Source organism: Polyodon spathula, chromosome 19 (assembly GCF_017654505.1).
Source record: "Polyodon spathula isolate WHYD16114869_AA chromosome 19, ASM1765450v1, whole genome shotgun sequence".
Lineage (NCBI taxonomy): Eukaryota > Metazoa > Chordata > Actinopteri > Acipenseriformes > Polyodontidae > Polyodon > Polyodon spathula.
In genome coordinates this window covers 34,901,860-34,918,576 of record NC_054552.1, presented here as the reverse complement: position 1 = coordinate 34,918,576, position 16,717 = coordinate 34,901,860, and the positions used below count along the sequence as shown (strand labels likewise).

General features: G+C 41.5%; 1 protein-coding gene and 1 non-coding gene across 2 annotated transcripts; both read left to right on the top strand.

Annotated features, from left to right (window-relative positions):
* Positions 1 to 6,407: 6,407 nt before the first annotated feature.
* Positions 6,408 to 6,496, top strand: trnastop-uca. The gene has a single exon. It is a non-coding gene; the product is annotated as a tRNA-Sec (tRNA).
* Positions 6,497 to 12,523: 6,027 nt separating this feature from the next.
* Positions 12,524 to 13,440, top strand: LOC121294564 (mesoderm posterior protein 2-like). Its single transcript, XM_041218352.1, has 2 exons — positions 12,524 to 13,108; positions 13,351 to 13,440. Exons 1-2 carry the CDS (start codon positions 12,524 to 12,526, stop codon positions 13,438 to 13,440), a joined length of 675 nt encoding a protein of 224 aa, XP_041074286.1.
* The last annotated feature ends 3,277 nt before the right edge of the window (positions 13,441 to 16,717 follow it).

Sequence of the window (16,717 nt, the reverse complement as noted above, 5' to 3'; positions counted from 1 at the left end):
GCATAGTAAAGTGAAAGAAACTTCTTGGTCAGGGAGGCAATTGTTCACCTAAGCAATGTCCTAATTTGTCAAGAGTGTTATGACTTGCTGATCAGGTACATTGGTAGTTAAAACAAAAAATAACGCTGTGAATAAAGCCAATTATACCTGACCTAAAACCACACACAATACAATAAAAGAGTGCTTTCCATACCCACCATCCTACTGGCATCAGGAGGAAACCTACAGTACCAGCTCAACCACATGCCTGGTTAAAAGAAAGGTCTTTACTGTGCCTATAGTAAAGGTGTCTGCTGACTTGGCTACTTTATTTCACACAGGCACATGTTCAACATGGCAAGCACAGCCAATAGACTACCAATATCTCCAGACCCTGCACAGACAAGAGCCAACACTCAAATTCTAACAGCAGTGCTCTGCCTGCCTGGTAACCAGAGTAGGGCAGCATCCTGTACCAGCAGTGATTCATTAAGGGCAGTTCCAGACAGGCCACCAAACAGAGACAAGTACCACAGTGCTGCCCTATCCCAGCCAGGGCACAATGCACTGCTGTAGCTAGAAGCAAGCTCTCAGTTACAGAGCGCAGCACAGTGCAAGAGTGCCTTCTCGTCAGCACTTTGGGTGGGTGTAAGGACCACAGTGCACTAATGTAAACAGGAATAAAAACACCATACCGTTGACACCCAGGTTGTTGATTAGCATCTATTGTGTAGATGTTATATGAACTACACATTTTGCAATCTGACGTGACTTTAAGGTTAGGATTAAGTTAAAAGTTTGTAGTAAAATTATAATCGCAAGCCCCTCAAAGAGTGCATGTTCCTCCAGAATTTGGCTTGCAGGGTTGACTGTAGAGATTCATTAATCCTCTTCAGTTGAAAGAAGAGCTTGCCAGATTTACTTTGTTATTTACTGTCCGTAGCAGACAGCACTACACAAAGCACAGAGGAACTGTAGTTAGCATTTTAATTACATTTAATCAACAGACACAAACCTCAGCTGGTCTCCTAATCCTAATCCTTTACTGTATATCCACACTGCCTCTCCCTTTACTATATATCCACACTCCTTCTCTCTTTACTGTATATCCACACTGCCTCTCCCTTTACTGTATATCCACACTGCCTCTCCCCACACTGCTCTCCCTCTGTATATCCACACTGCCTCTCCCTTTACTGTATATCCACACTTCCCCTTTACTTATACTGTATATCCACACTGCCTCTCTCTTTACTGTATATCCACACTGCCTCTCCCTTTACTGTATATCCACACTGCCTCTCCCTTTACTGTATATCCACACTGCCTCTCTTTACCGGCTACCCACACACACATACCTGGGTTTCTTTGATCAGCACTGCGTGACTCTGGACTGATGCTAAACTGAGTCATTTGCATCCTAAATGAAGTCCTTATCTTTGGCACCAGCATGCTACTGTTAAATTGAAGATCCTAAAACAGGTTAGAACACAGGTGATAAGGATTAAATGAGACATAAAAAACAACAAAGATGCAAACAACCATTTAAAGATTAGATCAGGGTTTATTTATCATGGTTTATTTCTGCACACACACACACGCACGCGCACACACACGCACGCGCACACACACACACACACACACAAGCACGCACACATGCACGCACGCGCACACACACAGAGTAGGGTAAAAGCTTCTTAAAAAACATGGCAAACCGAGACATGGTAAATGCAAGGTATAACCATGGGAGAAGTATGAGGAACTGCAAACCTGCCGTGCAGTTTTACTCTTGTAAACTTTAATAAGGGAGCCCCCTTCCAATATCGCTGTGGTGGATCATTGCATTCTACCACACAGCCCTCTTGCATTAATAAAAGAATCGTGTCAAATGTGGCCCTCCCCCTCCCACACTAGTTCATTAATTGAATAAATGTGCACAGGCAGTCCCTTTGATCAAGACCTCTGTTTGCTTTTAAGCTTTAAGGAAAAGTCCATCAGAGGTGGGAATGTATCCACAGGGCAGCGGGGGCGGTAACCCCACTCATGTACAGACATGTAACATCTTTCCATCCTGTGCAGAATGAAACACTGGATTGGTTTTGACACCCAATGAGCCAACTGATCTAATACTAATGAAGCAGCTGACCTCAATACGAATTCCGTTCCAATCTTCTGAATGGGAATTTAGCGTTACTAATCCAAATACTTGGATTCAGTTCTGAATAGAGTACAGTACATTATTGCCTTTTATTTTTATAAAAGAGGAAATTGTAATTCCATTGTTATGTGAATTCACAATTGGGAATACACGTTCTCAGAATTCACACATGCAGCGTTCATATAAATGCAATGTTTGAAATGACAAAAGGGATCAAAACAGATACCGACACGTTCCGGATCAAGCTACCCAGCCTACAATAGACATTTAAATGTCCATACCTACATTTGTCAAAAAAAAACCCAAAACCTCTCATACACTCTGATGACAAATTCTGATTGGTTATATTGAAAAAGGCTTCCTGACATTGTGCAACTACATTAATGAAATAAATGAATAAATAACACCCTCTTCACTGAGCCATATAGAAACAATACCCTGCAATGAATTATGGGCTGGTCTGAATCGTTATACAGGACTCCGGCAATTCTCTTGCAATTCCCTCACTGTGCAGCTATTCACTGTGACAAGAGTATTGCCTTTGCAGTTATTTCTCAATGTGTAACATTAGCCTGCTAATTCACTCCGGGCTAATTAAAACGGGTTTATTAATGATCATCAGACAGCAGCAGATTGAGAAGGCCACTTACTCACACCCTGAAGTCTGGAAAATGATCCCTAAAGGAACTGGCTCTGTCTTAATTAACCAGTTCGAGTGTGAAAGGAGGAATGTGCATCTCATTAGAAATACCCAGTGACAAGATCCAGGGAATCAGGAACTGTGGGCGGTTTTATCAGTTTGTTGAAAGCACTTGATGTGCAGATAAGAACACACTGAGTGTATATTGACTGGGGGGGGGGGTCATGAAAGACATTAGACACTTCAGACACTTAGGAGTTAGACCCCCCAGCTTAAGAAGTTACCACAGATGTGTTAACTAAGCTTTGATCGCTGGACGCAAGGAGCATTTCACCTTGACTTGGACAAGTCTCCTAAACATAGACTTTCAGTGCCCCTTCCTGTGGGTATCAACATATACTTCAGTGTTACTGTAATGCACAGTATGTTGCTATAAATAAAATTTCTTTAAAAAATAAATCTGAATAATTATATGTCGGGGCAGTAGCCAGCCATGACAAATCACAGAGGCACTTGCCCGTGCACTGCAGCTAAGCAACGTGTACGAGAGCGGAAATAAATAATGATTTGCATTATTTTAACTGAGGCCCGTGCCTCAGGTGCCTCACAGCTGGCTGCAGCTTTGTATGTAATATGTATATAGGAATGAGGAATGAAACCTGTCTGATTGGAATTAATATAAACTCAAATGTTTCAACACCTGAAACCATCACTATGTTTATTTAATACTCACAGAAGGCACTGATACTTACTGGATGAGAAATGTAAGGTGACGCACATTTTGTGTACACTACTGTAATCCATTACTGTTTCAAGGCCCTGAACAACATAAATAAACAGCAGTGCATTTTCAACATATGTAGATTGTGTTTACTGGAAAAATATTAATTCATGCAATTAACAAGAGTGCCTTCGGATGCTTATTATTGTGAGTGACGTGGAGCATCACTGAGGATGTGTGAGTTATCACATACTGTACTTGTAATACATGCTTGACATTTCCTGGGAAGAAGTCGCACTATTAAGTCAAGAACCACCTAGATGACTGATTTATTGCATCAGAGCCGAAATAAGCATCACTTAGACATTAAAAACATGGTCTTTAACCACAGACATAAGCACATTCAGCCATGCCATTTAATAGACACTGCGTGTAATGCACAGTCCCCCACACAATGGGTAAATGCAGGTCTCATGTGAATATCAAACCATGACATTCCAAGACACGGATCAGTTCTGATTCCAAACCTGGATTCAACAGCAGCACTCAGGAGCTCTGAGCCAAGCGGCACTAAAACGACAGCAAGTGGGAACTGGAACCGGGCAAGGTGGCATGTCAACTGCTAGAAGTAAAACAGCTTAATTACACTCAAATACATTACACAGATGTAGAATTGTTTGATGTGGTCTGCATTTAGTTTAGAATATGTACGATCCATGCCACATGCCATTATAGCACAATGAATCTTCTATATACAAAGTTTATTATTATACCCATTAAAATGTCCTCATATAATAAAAAATAAATGATTGCATGTATTGGCAGAGGAATAATTTCCCATTAGGCACATGCAAGCTTGTACACATGTCCGTGTTACCAAGATCAAAATACTTTAATTAGAAATATAAACTGTAATAATGCTACAGCACATACTGAAACATGGAAATATGATTTCAAATTTCAGAAAACGTATGATGATTTTGATAGCAAAGTTTAACAATTGCATGTGTATCAACAGGTTTAAATTCCTAGACCATCCATCTCTTCTGTTTTAAAGCCTGCGGGTAAAATATCTCACTTCTTATGTGGGAATGTTACCTAATGACCTACCCCCCCCCCCCCACCCCCACCCCCACCCCCCCACCACCACCGCGGAGTGCTGCTGTGGTCCATGCAAGCATCACTTCACACTTCTGCAAAAAAAAAAAAAACATGAGAAAATCAGCAACCTTTCAGGTAAAGGAGGGGTGTCCCACAAATAAAAAACGATGCTAGCTTTCTAATCTTTGCAATGCGGTGGCGGGTGAAACAGGGTTTCAAATGTACTGAAAGGTTGGCTCTCTGCTCATCCAGATTGTCAGTTTCCTTCTCCTCACTCTCCAATGTAATTTAAGAAGAAAGCGTCTGAACAGCAAAGCGCTCAGTTCCTTGCGTACCTTATGGGGCAAAAAAAAAAAGGCGATGCAGTTAAAAATATTCCAGTTCTAATATTAACATGTGTGCAAATAAGTTGATACCTGATATTAGCATTAATTATCTTGTTTCAATAAAAAAAATGCATTGTTTATTTTGCTCTGACGCAAAACTTAAGGTAATAATACAATTATATTGAGAAGTGTATTGGTTTAAACTGTAATTGTCTCCCTATGGTTCCCAAATCAACACTTATCCAGCGGCACTTGTCTAAATAAGAGAGAAAGAAGTGTGACGGGCTCGCACGGTCTAGGTGACACACTTTATAGACGTGTGAATCTGGGCTGCCGAGTCCTTCTGAATAAGACAGGAGCCCGGGCGTGTCAGGGCTTAACAACGTAAATCAATGCAAATTCAAAACCCAAAACCACAACGTGTTTGCTTGTTTTTCGTAACCTGCTCAAGGGAGGCCCCTGCTTTACGCTCCATTTTGTTTATATGACCTCTACTTGTCTATTCATACGAATAATAGGCGGTTACCTTAATCAGCTTAATCGCCTGTTTATTTTGTTGTGTATCTTTATTTATTTGTGTTATATATAATTGTATGTGTGTGTGTATTTTATTCGTTACCTATCACACATAACGAGACAATGTCGCAACGGTCTTTTTTCATATCAAGGGAGGAATCAATCGGCATTAATAAAACAGATCTGAAAACAGCACTTTGTATTACATTCTATGTGCTGCACAAATACAGATTTCACTTTCATTCACGTTAGGAGTCACATGATGCAAAGTTTTCATCAAACTATAGTAACACAACATATTGTTAGATGCGTTTGAACGATACCGCTGTATATCATACACAGATTAAGCTGCTAAGTACTTGCATTCATCAAAAATAATGACTATTATGATATATAATATTAAATGAAAATGCATACGGAACTAACCTGATAATAAAGTAATATTGTATTTTTAAATTGGCTAAATAACCCAAGATTTACATAAGAAATATAAAAATAACCCACTGACCTAGGTGGCAGGCACATATACAAAGACAGAAAGTATATACTGCATATAAATTAAGTGCAGGCCCTTTGGACTGGGAGTCCCTTTTGCTTTTCCCAGCTAACCAATCAGATTGCTGTCGTTTTGCATATTGGAACATCATCATGGCGTTTTGTTTTGGTCGGTTGAATTTAATAAAATATAATTGGTAATTGATCTTATAACAACGATTGCTAATACAATTAAATATTACTAAACTGATCCCCTCAGTATATAAATATCGATTTATTTAAATTATATTTATTTATGATTTTTTTTTTTTTTTTTTTTTTTTTTTTTTTTTTTTTTTTTAAACATCACCATAACTAGAAGACGCGCATTGACAAAAACGTTCAAAGGTATATAGACCTTGAGTCTAGCAAAAAAAAAGGTTTAACGGCAAAGGGTGGTTGAAAAGCCGGCATTCGTTTGTTTGAGGGCTAGCCGGAAGATGATCCTCGGTGGTCCTGGGTGCAGGCTTCAAACCTGTAGCTGCCTAGCGGCAGAGTGGTTCAATTCCACCTTTCGGGCGATACGTTGCAATGTTTAAATAACTGCGGTTGACTTCGCATTGGTTTTGCTGCACAAACTCGATGGGTCGGGCTTTTGTTTCATTTATGTCGGGAGTGCGAGTGTGTCGAGCACGGTTGGGCTCAAGGTGGCAGGTGGACCTCTGGTGATATTAGGTAAGGCTGATGTCATATTAGATTTGACTGGCGTTACAAAAAAATAATAAAAAAAAACAGGTTTCAGTGTTATTCAACTTCAATGTGATACCTTGTATAAAGACTGTAAAGTACTGAAAGTCATTCCCTGGACCTTGTTGTATATTAGGAGCCCCTCTTATGTACTGTACTATAGGGCCAGTGTATCCGTGTAGTATATAATAGGATATAAAGATTCATATATTTCATATAGGAATCAATAAAGATTTTTTTTAGAAACTGCATAAACTAAACGAGTGACAATGATATACATTATTATCCTAACATACAGCATGTCTTTCTTTAATGTGCTACTGTGCTGGGTCTGAGAATGGCTTCCTCTCTGTATGTGGTCTGATCCCTTTGATAAAATACCTTATCAAACTTTTCCCTTGCCATGTAGTTCTGTCTCCTTTGTCACCCCCCCTACCCCAGCCTACACTCCTGTCTGTTTTATCCATGGTAGCAGCATCTCACACCTAGTCTTTCTCAGGGACCCCCTGCCTTCCCCGTGTTCTCTCCTCTGGTGCTTTGATGTCCTGATCCGGGCTGTGAAGGTGTAACTTGGCACCTCTCAATCCTTGATAAATTGAGGAGCTGCACAGCTTCCCTCAGTATATCCACCAGTATTGCCAGTAACAGAGACACTGCTGCCATGAACTCCACTGTCTCTCAGCTCCTGCTCCAGAACCACAAGACAGTCCTGGACTGCGATGCTCTGCTTGAGCAAGCCTGCAGCAGGTCAGACTCTGGCTACTACAGCGCCAGTGGCAGCCTCTCACCGGCCTCTTCCATCGACTCCTGCTGCCTTTCTCCTCCGTCTCTACAGTGTGGGGCGAGGCAGGAAGCCTATGACTGTGACACTCCCTTTGGCAGCCAGGTTTACCCACAACAGAGCCTCCCGGTTCAGACCAAGAGAAGGACCAGGTCCAAGTACCCTGGGAAGAAGAGGCAGAGCGCCAGCGACAGAGAGAAGCTGAGGATGAGGGACCTGACCAAAGCTCTTCACCACCTGAGGACCTACCTGCCTCCTTCCGTGGCTCCGGTGGGACAGACCCTGACCAAAATCCAGACCCTTCGCCTGACCATCCGTTACATCTCCCACCTGTCCGAGCAGCTGGAGCTGAGTGAGGAGGCTTCGTCCCAGAGAAGAGGGGCTGACGTCACAAGGTGCCCCGCTTTACCAGAGGAGCTGTTGTGTTACAAGTCCAGCGCTGTGCCAGAGGGTGCATTGCAAGAAGAGGGAACGGGAGACTGCCAGTACAGCTCCATGCCAGCGTGCTCACAGCAGGACGAGGGAACGGGATACTGCCAGTACAGCTCCATGCCAGCGTGCTCACAGCAGGACGAGGGAACGGGATACTGCCAGTACAGCTCCATGCCAGCGTGCTCACAGCAGGACCAGGGAACAGGATACTGTCAGCACAGCTCCCTGTCTGGGTCTTCAGCACAAGAAGGGCTGGGGTTCTCTCAGGATCAGCAAGAATACTTCCCAAGTCAGAACACAGAGCTAAGCATGCATCCATATTTACAAATCCCACCTCTGTCTTTTCAAGAATAGCCTCATCAGGATCAGGTATGGGAATGTCTTTTCTTTAATAGCATTTGTTTTAAAGATATACGCTTCGATTTCATCTAAAATAATAAAAAAAAAACATGAGAATATTCTGAGTTATTGGTTTTATAATCATTTGTAAAACAAAAAAGGACAATTAGCAAAATAAATGTGAGTATCTGGTAGTAACTCATGGGTCACTTGGCCAGTGCTGTATAAATAATCCATATTGTTTCACCGCAGTTCTGTATTTTATTTAGTTATGGGAAGCTGTGCAATGTTTATGTTAATATGCTGAGCTGTATTTTCTACGTTCACTAAAATAACAATTTTTCTTTTTGTCTTCCTCAGTTTTACTGCCAAGAATTGAATCCTCATTGCCAGCCTGAGGGAGAGTTCTTCTTATAGCAGCAGCAGCGTCATGCACCGCGTGGATCTGAAGAAACATTTTAAAGAGTTCACAGGCTATGTGGAGCATCTTTCATGATAAAAAGCAGCTCCAGTCGCTGTAAACTAAAAGCAGAAAGATTATTTAAATATTGTGTTGTAAATATGTATAACTTTGGTCAAAAAACTGTACAAAAATATATATTATATATATATATATATATATATATATATATATATATATATATATATATATATATATATATATATATTCACAACAGCATGTACAAGCAGACTACAACAGGGCACAAGCCATGTGTCCAGAGATCAAATATTTATTTTATTTAAACATTTCATTTTCTAATTGTTGTGTTTATTTGAATCTATATATTTATTTATTAGGTGTATTATTGGAGTTTAATAAAGCAATAAATAAATAAAAATACACGCTGTTGAATTGTTTTTGAAATAATCATCTGACATGGTGACATGCAATAGCCCGGCAGCTGCAAAGCATCCCAGTCTACACACATCACGATACAGGCTATCAGTACTGCATTTGTTAAACAGATTCCTGTTAGCTTTGTGAAGAATATTGCATTGTACAAATTAGTTATTATTCTTTGTTATTGTATTAAAACGTACCAAACATAACTTAATAAAAACACACAACGTCAGACATTACAGTAACAAATAGGTATGGAAATATAAAGATTGAATAAATATACCAAACAATATCCAACTCACGAGCTACTCAGCATGGGGTCCGGAAAATGTCATTGATACACGAGAGGCTTGCGGTTTTGCGTTTTCTCTTGAAAAGAAAACACAGCCCGTGTTATTCAGGGTCACTTGAAGAGTCCTGTGGAAGTGTCGGGTCACTCGAAGAGTCCTGTGGAAGTGCCGGGTCACTCAGAGGTCACTCACTCGGAGAGTCCTGTGGAAGTGTCGGGTCACTCGAAGAGTCCTGTGGAAGTGTCGGGTCACTCGGAGAGTCCTGTGGAAGTGTCGGGTCACTCGGAGAGTCCTGTGGAAGTGTCGGGTCACTCGAAGAGTCCTGTGGAAGTGCCGGGTCACTCAGAGAGTCCTGTGGAAGTGTCGGGTCACTCGAAGAGTCCTGTGGAAGTGCCGGGTCACTCAGAGAGTCCTGTGGAAGTGCCGGGTCACTCAGAGAGTCCTGTGGAAGTGTCGGGTCACTCGAAGAGTCCTGTGGAAGTGTCGGGTCACTCGAAGAGTCCTGTGGAAGTGTCGGGTCACTTGAAGAGTCCTGTGGAAGTGTCGGGTCACTCGGAGAGTCCTGTGGAAGTGTCGGGTCACTCGAAGAGTCCTGTGGAAGTGTCGGGTCACAGCTGAAAGAGCTGGATGGCTCTCAACAGCTGCAGCTGCGGTTATCTGCTTGACCCGTACTATAGCAATAACACAATCCAAAATAATAAGAAGAAATTCACGCAGAAATAAAGCAATACATTCATATCTAGCAGTAAAACCGTGTCTAGATTATCGTTAGGTGGTTTACAACACAAGCTGATAAACAGATATCAGAGCGGCTTTGCCAGCAGTTACCAAGTGATCCATTCTGACCTGAGTGGGTGAAAGTTGCCAAGTATCTCACTCCGAATCCAATGCTGTGGCCTACATGCAAATAAGTATACATTTTCAACACAGCATCCTCCACCACTGTTCACCTGTGAAGCAGGATGTGTAGACAGACAGCTGAGCCGCCAGCTTCTACAGAGGAACGCTGAAGAATCTTTTAACAGATCACATGGGAAAGAATGAGCGCATGGAAGCTGGTTTATGTGCGGTAGCGAATGTCATCTTGTAACATAGAACTGCTGAAACATGTTGAAACATGTGTTAACATTTCATGTAATTTGTGTCCGAAGCAGCGAATATATATATATATATATATATATATATATATATATATATATATATATATATATATATATATATATATATATATTATTATATATTATAAAATGACTGAACATGGTCATTTGTTTTGAAGTAAATTAAACGATGTTTGTGGGACAGCACTCACTGCCCGACATTCAGCTACAAGTTCATTATTATTAGTAGTCGTCCTAGTAGTGTAAGAGCATTGTTGTTGCAAACTTTAAATAACAAGTAGACTATAAATATATAACCTGCTTCAATATTTGACGTAGTTGTTAAATGGATTCATTTATCAATAGAAATACTTCACACTACTGTCCGTTCAGATCCCTTGTGCCTTTAGACAAAGAGCTAGCTGACTGACGCCTCTTAAAAACTCCTCATTCAAATACATTGATTGGAAACCACTAGGGATGTTATTCAGGCAAAAAAAGCTTCAGATACATATCTGTAAAATAAATAAATAAAGATAAATCCAGATTTGCCTGCAGTATTATTAATCACAAAATAAAGAAATAAACTACAAATGCTTAATTATGTAAATATGTCTTGTAGGTAGAGCCTTGTTCTTATTACAAGCTGCAGCAATGCAGTGCGTTTGAGTGCATTGTTTCTGCCATCTCCAGGCTCCTAATGAGAGAGGCTGGCTTAGCGTTTAGGGAAACAAACTTTATTTAATGTTTCTGTCTGTGTTTTTTTTTATTTATAAATAAATTCCTGTGTATCGCTAAGTTTGAATTAAATGCACATGTGTAGTACTTGTTTATTCAATATCTGTTTGAAGCGACTCACCTGTAATAACATTTAAAGCAAGTAACGCGTGCAGTTTTACATTCCAAAACCTCGTTCTCTCCTTGACACGTCCGGCTCTTAACTAAACACAGCCGCAGACGAGGTGTGAAACACTGACACGCCTGCAGCACAGGACTCCGTGGAAATACTGCCCTCCAGATAGATAGGTCATGGATCGGCACGCACCGGTCTATTATTGTGCAAAGGTAAATAACAAACACTAAATAACTGCTCGTCATGGGCTGTGATTGCCTTCACTCAATGCATTTCCCATTTACACAAACACCCATTCTATCAATCAGTCTGCCAGCCCATTAATACATTCAAAAGCCATTGCTCGCTGTTCACTAGTATGTCCTGTTTTGTTTTTGTTCACCTGAAGAGGAGATTTTGAAAGCTAGTGTATATATGTTCAATACATTTTTAATATAAACACACCCTCTATCTACCTATAGAGCCATTGCTCACTGTTTACCATGATCTTCAGGGTATGAATTCATACTGTATTGTGATTGTTTCATTGCTATTAATAAGACACGTTGTAACTGTAATGTTCTTATTGATTTATCCAAAGGGATTGCAAGTGTCACAGGGCAGGATAGGGTTATAATGTTTCTCCGTGTGTTCTGGAAGGAGATGGTCATTCTGTAGCCCTGTCATTAAAGCCTGATTCACTGTTAGGCACCCTCCCTGCTGTTTAACCCATGGGTGACAATCTAATTTCCTATTTGACACAATCACGTTGCTTCCTAATGCTCCTTAGCTACTCACATCCCTCTCTGAACTCCCGCTCTTTACAGCACTCAAGACATTACTCCCAATCAATGACAGCATCTTTCAAATCTTTCAAAGTGCACACTGACCATGTATATATAGGGAGCTCAGCAGCTTAACTACCCTGCCTGCATGCTGTATCTGTTTGCTGATCATTATTGCAGAAAAGTGTGTTTCCACATTTTAAAAAGGGTAATGAATGTGGATTGAATCCCATCTCTCAGAGCTATGAATATATCCTGCTCTAGCTAAACCTCACACTTTGATTCTGGGAAACTCACTCCAGGGACCCCCTGCCTTCCTCGTGTTCTCTCCTCTGGTGCTTTGATGTCCTGATCTGGGCTGTGAAGGTGTAACTTGGCACCTCTCAATCCTTGATAAATTGAGGAGCTGCACAGCTTCCCTCAGTATATCCACCAGCATTGCCAGTAACAGAGACACTGCAGCCATGAACTCCACTGTCTCTCAGCTCCTGCTCCAAAACCACAAGACAGTCCTGGACTGCGATGCTCTGCTTGAGCAAGCCTGCAGCAGGTCAGACTCTGGCTACTACAGCGCCAGTTGCAGCCTCTCACCGGCCTCTTCCATCGACTTCTGCAGCCTTTCTCCTCCGTCTCTACAGTGTGGGGTGAGGCAGGAAGCCTATGACTGTGGCACTTCCTTTGGCAGCCAGGTTTACCCACAACAGAGCCTCCCGGTTCAGACCAAGAGAAGGACCAGGTCCAAGTACCCTGGGAAGAAGAGGCAGAGCGCCAGCAACAGAGAGAAGCTGAGGATGAGGGACCTGACCAAAGCTCTTCACCACCTGAGGACCTACCTGCCCCCTTCCATGGCTCCGGTGGGACAGACCCTGACCAAAATCCAGACCCTTCACCTGACCATCCGTTACATCTCCCACCTGTCCGAGCAGCTGGAGCTGAGCAAGGAGGACCCATCTGAGAGAAGAGGGGCTGACAGATCCGAGGGACCCCAGGATGACATCCAGCTGCAGGACTGTTGGCATTCAAACCAGTCCCAGCAGCCTGATGGCAATGTGAGCATGGAGCCTGCAATGCCATGTCCTCTGCCTACACTTACAATGCAGTCATGGGAGGTATGTCAATACTAACATAGCACTTTTCCAAACTATTATTTGTAAAGCCTCTCATTGTTATATGTTTTGATTTGGAAGGCAAGGCAAGGCTCTCTGTAATTATGGACGAATATGAATTCATCTAGGATCATGCATATCTGAGTTCTGATTATTAATATTTTCTTTTCTTTATGTCTTTTCAGAGTTACAACAGCAACAGTTGCCTCTTCACAGAAAGTGTGCCAGTGGAGTACTGGGTTCCAGAGCAGCAGTTTCATTCCGGATGGTGTTGAGAACAAACTGTACATTATAAATATATAAAGAAGAATCCTGGGATACTTGTGCATCAATCTTAAGAACAGTGCTCTTCTCTAATTTATTCTTGTCATGTTTTTTTTTTTTTTAATTGCTGTGAATTATTTATTTTATTACTCAATTATTGTATATTTGTAAATAAGATACATGTGTTTTTATATTGATAATACAGATAAATAAAGGACTTAAAACATGCAATATATTGTCTGCATCGATACCAGCAGTGGAGATTGAAAAGACCATTCAAATTGAAAAGACACTTCAAATTGAAAAGACAATTCAGACCCACTAGCCTACTAACCCCTAAATATACCACCTACACCCAAACCTAAATTCTACAACTAACCTAATCTCTACACCTAACCCTAAACTCAACCCCTAAACCTAATTAATTCAAAATTAAAGTACTTTTTACTATTATTTCATCACGGCTTTTTAGCGCCCTCTAGCGGCTACTACACCGGGCGTCCATTAAAGCGCTTGATCCGGACATGCTGTACCTGTTGGCCCCATTCCTTTGCGATGATTTTTGCTTGATAACGTCCCATTCAATCCACTGATCTCAGTCAGATCGGCTGGCTGTTCATTAACTTCATGCCCCATTAGCTATGTCAAGATAGCGCAATAATAATGCATCCGCATTACATGTAGATACTTACCGGGATGTAATTGCTATTAACCCTTGCGTTATTAATCATTTGATTCAGTAAGACGTTTGTATATTGAAAAGTTACAATGTGACGTCTCTGTCAATGTCACGGATATTTCCACCGATTACACAAAAGCCCTTATCTATCACAGCCCCCTTCAGACGGCACTTCGTTAATGTGAAAAACAGCTGCAGTTTAACCTCAGTGTATGATCACATTGAATCGGGACTGATAGTGATCGAGCGGTTGAACTGCGCTTGCAGTTTCGTTGCACTGAAGTCTTGCCTCTGTGTTCTACTTCAGAGGAAGCTATCCGAAGCACTTGTCTTCTTGACCTAGTGACTGTTACGATGGATGTAGTGTATGATGTACGAGCGCTTTTGAAGTTCTAGATGAATATATGGTTATTGCAGCTGAATGCCAGTTCCAGTGCACAATGAGGTGTCTCTCTACTGTCCTTCTAAAATGTCCTTTCCATTTTAATTGAACTGCAGCGTTCTGATCCTTTGATGGCACTGCAGCCACACACACACTCACATATCGATTTCAAATGTGTCTAGTTTGTTTTAGAAAATGCTAATTAGGCTTAAAACACACCGAGTCACCTTTACAGGTATGTGCCAATTGAAAACGACAACTGACTTCTAAAGACTTCACGCAAACAAACCTCCCGAGGGGTGGAAAGAAAGACGGGGAAGAACCCCAGGCAACTGACACTTAAAGCCCTTTGATTTCCAGCTTCAGCAAACAAATGAAGCCCATTAGCTCAGCAGACGCGCTCCACAGATATGCAGTCAGACTGGGCTAACTTTGCACAGAGCCGGGTCATCGCTAATTGAATATTATCACACTGGCTCGCTAATTCTACCAGCCAGTAGAGTATAACAAACATAATGTATTTCACATCTTCAGATATATTTGATTTTAAATTGACTAAAAACAGTACTCTAGAGATAATCTGAAAAACGTCTAGATGTCTGCTTGTACATGCTGTTATATATTAGGTACACGGCCGCCGAGAGCCGTCATGGGCCCCAGGGAACGATTGGTATGTAAAAATACATATTAACACGCTTTAGTGCGTCCATAGCAATTTAATACAAAGTTCCCTTTTCAGACTGCAGTCCGTGTATCCAGGACAGTTGAGAAAGGATCTTACAGACGCGGTTGAATTCATAAAGGCATTAACAATGCAGTCGTACATGTAATCAGCGCTGTACTTCAACGATATCTCTGTTATTCGTTATCTCTGGTGATATTAACAAGCATGAATTGCGTTTTCTCTTTCACAAGGCTAGTTATTGTTTATCTGATATTGTATCACATGATAATTTAGGTGTCATTCAGAGAGTCCTGTACTGTACAAAACATGTCTGTTGAAGACAGTTTGTTCAGACTTGTTTGACAATGCAATAAACTGTAGTTAATAATGTACATACAAGCTACACAATAGTGTAATAAAGGGATGCTTCTAACTGGGCGTTGTTCAGTGCCTGTATAGTATATATTGTGTACAAGGTTTAACTGCTCTGTGTTTAAAAGCAGCGTGTCTGGTCACAAGAAGCACTTTTAAAAACTGACCTGTGGTGCTGCTGCTGTTGAGAGGGAGTGGATCAGCTCAGCTATGACTGGATATGCTTTTACTGTATTTGCAGTGTTTTTAACAGTGTCAGCCAGTTTAACACTACAGTACTCAAACCGTTTAAACGACAGGCACTCCCACGACTTTATGAAAACATTTCCCTGAAATCTGCTGATGGTCTGTGTCTCTGCTAACGTAAATGCAGCTGTTATTAATACAATCAGACTGAGCTACAGACTGCTTGATCTACACAGAGCTGGGCTGCCTCAAAATAACACACATGAGGAACGTTAGGCCTGTTTTCAGTTGTATAACCAGGGGGAGACCTATAATGCTAAATTGTGTGATTCTGCAGAAATGACCTGTACAGTACATGACTCTGAGCACACATTACCTGTACAGTACAGGACTCTCTGAGCACACATTACCTGTACAGGACAGGACTCTCTGAACACACATTACCTGTACAGGACAGGACTCTCTGAACACACATTACCTGTACAGGACAGGACTCTCTGAGCACACATTACCTGTACAGTACAGGACTCTCTGAACACACATTACCTGTACAGGACAGGACTCTCTGAGCACACATTACCTGTACAGGACAGGACTCTCTGAGCACACATTACCTGTACAGGACAGGACTCTCTGAAAACACATTACCTGTACAGTACAGGACTCTCTGAACACACATTACCTGTACAGTACAGGACTCTCTGAGCACACATTACCTGTACAGTACAGGACTCTCTGAACACACATTACCTGTACAGTACAGGACTCTCTGAACACACATTACCTGTACAGTACAGGACTCTCTGAAAACACATTACCTGTACAGTACATGACTCTCTGAACACACATTACCTGTACAGTACAGGACTCTCTGAAAACACATTACCTGTACAGTACAGGACTCTCTGAGCACACATTACCTGTACAGTACAGGACTCTCTGAGCACACATTACCTGTACAGTACAGGACTCTCTGAGCACACATTACCTGTACAGCACAGGACT

Bases quoted from the DNA above. Each gene is read 5' to 3' on its own strand.
- LOC121294564 (XM_041218352.1), top strand. From the start codon at position 12,524: ATGAACTCCACTGTCTCTCAGCTCCTGCTCCAAAACCACAAGACAGTC. The intron at 13,109-13,350 runs GTGAGCATGGAG...ATGTCTTTTCAG, and splicing joins CCCAGCAGCCTGATGGCAAT to AGTTACAACAGCAACAGTTG.